The sequence below is a fragment of the Oryctolagus cuniculus genome, chromosome 12 (assembly GCF_964237555.1).
Source record: "Oryctolagus cuniculus chromosome 12, mOryCun1.1, whole genome shotgun sequence".
NCBI lineage: Eukaryota > Metazoa > Chordata > Mammalia > Lagomorpha > Leporidae > Oryctolagus > Oryctolagus cuniculus.
Window position 1 is genome coordinate 13,452,581 of NC_091443.1, and position 7,670 is coordinate 13,460,250.

General features: G+C 44.0%; 1 protein-coding gene across 1 annotated transcript; it reads right to left on the bottom strand.

The window, feature by feature from the left end:
- Positions 1 to 716: 716 nt before the first annotated feature.
- Positions 717 to 2,398, bottom strand: NDN (necdin, MAGE family member). The gene has a single exon (XM_002718285.5). It carries the CDS (start codon positions 2,263 to 2,265, stop codon positions 1,288 to 1,290), a length of 978 nt encoding a protein of 325 aa, XP_002718331.1. The 5' UTR covers positions 2,266 to 2,398; the 3' UTR covers positions 717 to 1,287.
- Positions 2,399 to 7,670: the final 5,272 nt, after the last annotated feature.

Genomic DNA, 7,670 nt, shown 5'->3' on the forward strand with positions numbered 1-7,670 from the left:
CAAAGCTTCTTAGTTTTTATAATCAGAGTAATATCGCTTTGCCTAAAAGATATGAATCAGAAAAACAAAATCCCTAACTAGTCTGTGGGGCTGGGTGGTTGGGGCACTTGAGCCCCTGAGTGTTGGGATTAGGAGCTAAGAGTGAAAGTTAAGTTTTTAAAAAATGAATAAACAAACTAAAACCAGGAGGTACAGGTAGAGTTGTAGGTTGAGGGGCACGAATGTGGGCTCCAGATTCATAGCATAGGTTCAAATCCTAGCACCCTCTTTTACTCAGCTATGTGAGTTACACAAAGTTCATCCCTACTTTGTTCCTGATTTCCTCCATTGTGTGGATGTAATAAGCGACTATTTAGTGAGGGCACTAAATAAAAGGCAAAAGTTAACAAAACACTATTCCTCCCTCTTTAAGAGACCACTAAAGGCAGCTATTAACTTTGATAAAGTATAGAAAATGAAGGCAAGAAATTATCTTAAATATGATCAATTGCTATTTCCTTGTGTTATGATTGTGGAAAATTTTACTTGTTTTGGGGACATTACACATTCTGTATTTCTCAAACCTTTTGAAACAAATATGAGTTGTATTTATAATACAATATAAATACACATTTAGGATTAATCATGAAGTATTTGCATATTTTGTACAATGGGGAATCCCTTCTCATTCCCTATGATACCGTTTATTAAAATGATAGAGTACAGTTCTCCAAAAATGATTGTATCACAAGAATCTTTAATGTTTAAAGTTTACTCATGGTAGGTTGTATATGTGTTTAGTAAAGTGTGCCAAGTGCCCACATTGAGACCATCTCAGTTCAAAACAGTTCACTCCAGATGTTGCTCATGCCCATCAAGGTCATAAAGAGGGGCCTTAGGCTTTTCTCTTGGTTAGGCCAGCTTTGCTGGTGAGTTCTCCACACTCACCAGGTGCATCAATCATACAGTACACATCAATCGTCCCATATAAAAGAATAAGATGGAAAACTTCTCAATGTATTTCATAAGTTTAGCACATCTCTGGTACAAAAAATCCAAGAAAGGTAGCACAAAAGCGAAGCACCAACAGAGCTTACTTATAAACAAACATGCATAAATGCTAGACACTACTTGATAGTACCCAAATGAATACAACATTGCATTAAAAGGTATAAAAGCACTGTACTGATAACTGAAAGGTTACACGTGAAATACTGCACTGTAAATCCTGAATACTCTAAGACCTGCCCCCCACCCTTCCACAGCCCTGGTGGGGGTTGGAAACCATCAATCTGCCTCCAGACCTCACTAGTCCTCAGACACACTGCTTCGGGGGCAGTGGACACTGGGACTGGCCTCCCGCAGAGCTCTGGCCTCCTCCAGAGCTTCTCTGTATCTGGAAGGCCAGGCCTGGGGATCTTTCTTAAAAACCCTGGCCAGGAACTCCATGATCTGCATCTTGGTAATCTCTTGCGTGGCTCGGGAGCCCCAAAAGAACTCATACTCCGGAGGTTCAACATAGGGTACGCGCTGGTACTTCAGGTAATTCTGCTGGACGAACTCCTCGGTGATGAGCTTTCTCACGTCCCCGAAGGTGGAATGCTTCTTCCAGGGCCGCAGCCCCAAGATGCGCAGCACGTTCCAGACGGCGCTCTCTCTGGCGCCTCGGCCCTTCACGTAGATGAGGCTCAGGATCATGAGCAGAAGGCCTGTCATGGGCATCCGGTTGCTCAGTGCCACCCTGTCCAGCTCCTCGGGGTCGAGAGCCTTGACCAGCGCAAACTCCATCGTGTGCAGGCTGGTCAGCCTCAGGTGCAGCCCAAAGACTCGGGCGAGGATGAGGCTGGTGCGCCTGAGGATGCTTCTGCACCATTTCTTGTAGCTGCCAATGACATCTTTCACCATGTCTGGAAACCAGATGATCATCTTCTTCTGGTCCTTGACCAGCACGTACCACATGAGCTCATGTGCCTTCTGCACCAGCTGGGCCGGGGCGGGCGGCGCGGGGCCCAGCTGGGCCGCGCTCGGGGCCTGGTGGGCGCGGCCCTCCTCAGCTGCCTGCAGCAGGGCCTTCGGGTCATCCTCATCGCTCGGGGCCTGGGGCGGCGGCTCGGGCTGTGAGAGCGCCGTCGGGCCTGGAGGAGGGCTCTGTGGCCCTGCGAGGGTCGCTGCAGGGGAGACGGGCGCAGGGCCCCCCGCCGGAACCCCTGGGCTGCTGTGCACTTCGCGGCTGGGGGTCTCGGCTGTCAAGTCGGGGTCGCTCAGGTCCTTACTTTGTTCCGACATGTCTGCGCCGTCTGACAGGAGCAGGGCCTCAGCGTCCCGGAGCTCTTCGAGCCTGCGTTCCCTCCGCGGTCTCCCTGAGAGGAAGTGCGCGTAGCTGCGCGCGGCGCCTTCCGCAGCGGCGGGCAGGGCGGGGCGGCGGCGGGACGACGGGACACTGCGCCTGCGCGTCCGCGGGCCGCGCGATTCGGACTGGGCGGGAGGGGAGGGGCTGTGCGCCCGACGGCGAGGGTCTGAGGTGGAGCCGCTGCTGGCCTGATGGGAATGACCCCGGGTTTCCTGCGTGGACGAGGCGGCCTTGGGGAGGGCAGGAGGGGCTGGGTGGTCGCTGAGGAAGGGGCAAGTTTAAAGGGGAAGATGGTAACTTCAGTTTCCCACGTGGTGAGGTAGAGTTTCTTACAAGGGTCCACCTGGGTTTGTCCAGGACTAAGTGTGACAGGAGCGTCCCAGAGAGAGCTCCCGGTTTCCTGCGACCAAGTGAGAGGAGCAGCTGGGATTCCTCAAGAGAATGTGAATAGTTGGGATTCTCTAAGAAAATATGCGAACTTTGGGAAGATCTGAGACTGGAATCCTGGGAAATACCAGTAAGAGTTGATGAAGTCTCTCCCTACAAAATTCCGAGAGTAGGAGGAGGAAGAGTATAAAATAAGGAGGAATGCAGAATTGGTAAATTCCCTATCAGTCCGTGCAAAATGTGAATGATGCTGGAGATAATGGGTTTAAAACAACTTTGACATTTTTTGTGTATTTTTACATTTTTAATTGACATAATAATTGCACATATTTTGGGGGAACAGGGTGCTATTTCCATAAATATATATGATGTGTATTGATCAAATCAGGGTAATTAGCATATCCACCACTTCCCACATTTTCATTTCTTTGTGTTACGGGACAGTCAAAATCCTTCCATATAGCTATTTTGTAATATATAATTAAAGTATTGTTAATTATAATCACCTAATGTGATACAGAACACTGGAAATTTTTTTGTTGCATTTAATTGTATTTATGTAGCATGTAATTGACTTTTCTGTGTCTCCCTTTCTCTTCTTCTTCCCAGTCTTTGATAACCAGTTTTCTAATCTCACCTTCCATGAGACCAACTTATTTAGCTTTCTACATGTGAGTGAGGACATGTAGTATTTGTCTGTCTGTGCCTGGTGCATATCGATTAACATATTGTCCTCCAGGCTCATTGGTGTTACCTCAACTGACTGATGGCATTCTTTTTCTCTGGCTGAATAGTGTTCCATTGTGTGTATATACCACATTTCCTTCATTCATTCATCTATAAATAGCTACTTATGTTGATTCATTAGTCTTTTGATTATGGATTTTGATTTTCATCTTCCCTTGGGTCACTTTGATTCCATTTTAACTTTTCATCAGGTTTCTATAGGATAAAGATTGCTGTAATTATTAGCACAACTTGTTTGATAATGTCCTTTTCCCTGTTTCCTCAGATCCTTTATTCCCCCTACTGCTGCTCTTTCCACTCAGTGTCCATGTGGAATCTTTACCATCTCACAGGATCGTAAGTGAGAGCAATGGAGTTGTCTGCAATGGGAGCCTCACCTACATCCTTTTCAATACTTTTTTTAAGCGTAAGTCCCATAGATAATATCTGGTAGTTTCTCTCAAAGTATGAGATGCAACATATGGTTGACCATGTTTCACAGGTATAGAAAACAGATCTAGAGGGGCAGCATTGTGGTGCAGTGAGTTAAGCTGCCACTTGCAATGCTGGCATCCCATGTCGGAGTGGTGGGTTTCAGTCCTAGATGCACAGCTTCCAATCCAGCATCCTGCTAATGCTCCTGAGAAGGAAATGAATGGCAACCCAGGTACTTGGACCTCTGCCACCCATGTAGGAGACCAGGACAGAGTTCATGACTCCTGGCCTCAGCCTAGCACAGCCCCAGCTTTTGCAGCCATTTGGGAAGTGATGCAGCAGATGGAAGGATGGAAGATTCCTGTCTCTGTTTCTGTCTCTTCTTTGTCTCTCACACTCTGCCTTTTAAATAAATGTATATTTTTAGAATGTCATAAAAAAGGAAAACAGATCTACAGAGCAGTGACAAAGCCAACACTCTTATTGATGATACATGACTAAAAAAAAGAGTTACTGCTGGATCTTTCAGAAACAGGGAAACCGAGGCTGATCAGCACCTGGATATGAGCTTATGTGATTCTTCATCTCCTCCTGGGTTGCCTTAATTCCACAGCTTCTTACATAAGTTGTTTTGAGTCTGATTATTGTCACTTGTTACAAAAAATGTGTTTAAAATATTGCCTTGACATTTTCAGAGTTCTCAGTTTATTTGCTTTCACGGATCGATTATCCTTTATCAAACATGTTTAGAATTTAAAGTATTATGGATTTCAGATATATTTTGAATTTTAGAATATTTGCATGTACATAATTATACATAATAATGTATCATTGGAACAGAACCCAAGTCTAAACCCAAAATTCATTTATGTTGCATAGACACCTAATACACATGACACAAAGGAAATTTTGTACAATATTTTTAGTGTACCTTTACTTTGACTGTGGGCTCATCACATGAGGTATTTGGATTTCAATTTTTAGATTAGACATGTTCAACCAAGATCCTCTTTCTCCTCCCTCATCTATGTTTCCTGAAGTGGGTTGATTTTGAGAGGTTTTCTGTGCTGTCTCACTCATTGGGTTTACATTCTTGTGCCACCTTTGGTAGAACCATTCCCACACCAGTTCCTCCAGGAGGACTCCAGTCTGACTTCACCAGGATGATTCCTCATATCTATTTTAGTTGTATTTATTTTCATTTTTATCCCCTTTAATTGTCTTCCCTCCTCCATCCTCCTTCGTATTTTATGTTTTTGCTTTTAGTACCTTTTTTTGTCAATAGCGTGTTTCTTTAAAAAAAAAAACTTTTAATTTATATAAAGGAAATGCATTTTGTGTATTTAATATATACAGTTCTAAGGGCATAATAATACTTCTTGCCCTCCCCACCCTTCCTTTCTTGCTCCCACCCTGCTTCTTCCTTCCCTTCTTATTTTTCTTTTAATTTTTACAATGACATATTTTTAATTTACTTTAAAATCACAAAGGTAAACCTCTGCTAAATAAAGAATTCAACAAATAGTAAGTAGAAAATCCAGTATTTCTCAGGAGTAGACAGGGTTATAAAGAATAAATCTCAAAATGTCAATTATACTCATATACATTACTTTTTTGCACTATGCATATTATTTGCCACAAATCAGGGAAAATGTACAGTATTTGTCTTTTTGGGACTGGCTTATTTCATTAAGCATGATGGTCTCCAGTTGCATCCTTTTTTCTAGTTTCATTCTTTTTATGACTGAGTAATATTCCATCATGTATGTATTTACCATGATTTCTTTATCAATTGATGAATGTCATTCCCACTTCCCTCTGCCTCTCCTCTGCCTTATGGATATCTTCCATTTTCTTTGAGTTCATGTAAAATGAGTATATCAGTTCTAATCACTGTTTAAGGACTGTTTCTTGAACAGATTTATTACTCTTGTACTTCTAAAATACAGTAGTCACTTCTTGTACTTTGTCAATTTTAATCTTCATTCTTTCATTTGGATATTTTCTAATATTTTGAGTGCACTATTTCATTCATTTATTGTGTTTTTTTTTTTTGACAGGCAGAGTGGACAGTGAGAGAGAGAGACAGAGAGAGAAAGGTCTTCCTTTGCCGTTGGTTCACCCTCCAATGGCCGCCGCTGCAGCCGGCGCACCGCGCTGATCCGATGGCAGGAGCCAGGATCCAGGTGCTTTTCCTGGTCTCCCATGGGGTGCAGGGCCCAAGCACCTGGGCCATCCTCCACTGCACTCCCTGGCCATAGCAGAGAGCTGGCCTGGAAGAGGGGCAACCGGGACAGAATCCGGCGCCCCAACCAGGACTAGAACCCGGTGTACCAGCGCCGCAAGGTGGAGGATTAGCCTATTGAGCCACGGCGCCGGCCTATTGTGTTTTTAATAATGATTTTTAGGGAGAAGGCAGGCATTTGGTGCAAGTGTTACACGTGGTAGACAAGAGAGTGCTTAGGACACCCACATCCCACATTGGAGTGCCTGGGTTTGAGTTACACTTAAGTTTCTCATCCAGCTTCCTATCAATGCACAACCTGAAAGGCAGCAAGTAATGGCTCAAGTAGTTGGTGTCTGCTACTCAGACAGGAGACCCAGATGGAGTTCCAGGATCTTGAATTCAGCCTGCCCCAAACCCAGCTATTGCTGGCATTTGGGGAGTGAATCAGGAGTTGGAAAAGCTTTCTCTGTCTGTGTGTCTCTGTCTCTCTGTGCCTTCCACATAATTGCAAATAAATAAAAATAATAAAAATCTTATCTTATTTTTGGCTGTGAGCCATGGTTTTTCATATTTATTTATTTATTTGAAAATCAGAGTTACACAGAGAGGCAGAGAGAGAGAGAGAATAGTCTTCCATCCAGTGATTCACTCCCCAGTTGGCTGCAATGGCTGGAGCTGTGCCAATCCGAAGCCAGGAGCCAGGAGCTTCTTCGGGGTCTCCCACGTGGGTGTAGAGGCCCAAGTACTTGGGCCATCCTCTACTGCCTGAGGCCATAGCAGAGAGCTGGATAGGAAGTGGAGCAGCCAGAATTTGAACCAGTGCCCATATGGGATGCCGGTGCTGCAGGCGGCAGCTTTACCTGCTATGCCACAGTGCTAACCCTGAGCCATGGTTTCTGACATAGCAACATTATTAAAATTACATCATCATATTTTGCTTTCTTAGATTTGATGGATTCATGGATGGGATTGTGTCACAAGTTAGGGGCACAACAATTGTAAAAGTTGACTCCTGCTGAAGTGTTAACATTAGAGCTTTACCTAGAAAACTGCTTGGGCTTCAGTTGCTGCCTGGGCTGGATTGCATACTTGGACCTTGTTTTGGTGAAGTTGGCAGAGAGTATACACCATCTCTACTGCAGCTCATACCCTACCTCATTTCTGACTGGAGAGATGTTTAATATTTACAGGGAACTGTAAATTAGAACCATACTGAGAAATTATCCTTGATGGGCTTAAAATCGTAGAACTGATGCTCAAATTTGAAGCCACATACTGGGTAGACCTTGATGTTTTAACACAATTGTACAACTGCTAAAATGATATCTTCTAAAGTCTGCTAAAAAAGGCTCGATTTTCCACCAAGAAGAATATTAATGGGAGAGGGCCATAGGAAATGAAGTGGTGGAACAAAATAAAGCCTGGAATAGTATTTAAGTTGAGAAAGAATATTTGCACATGTGACATAGGAGGGTCAAGTGCTTGATAGGTATGAAATAAAGTATGTATCCACAAACCAAAATGCAGACCTTCAGAACAATAAGGAAAAGGACTGATGCCACTATG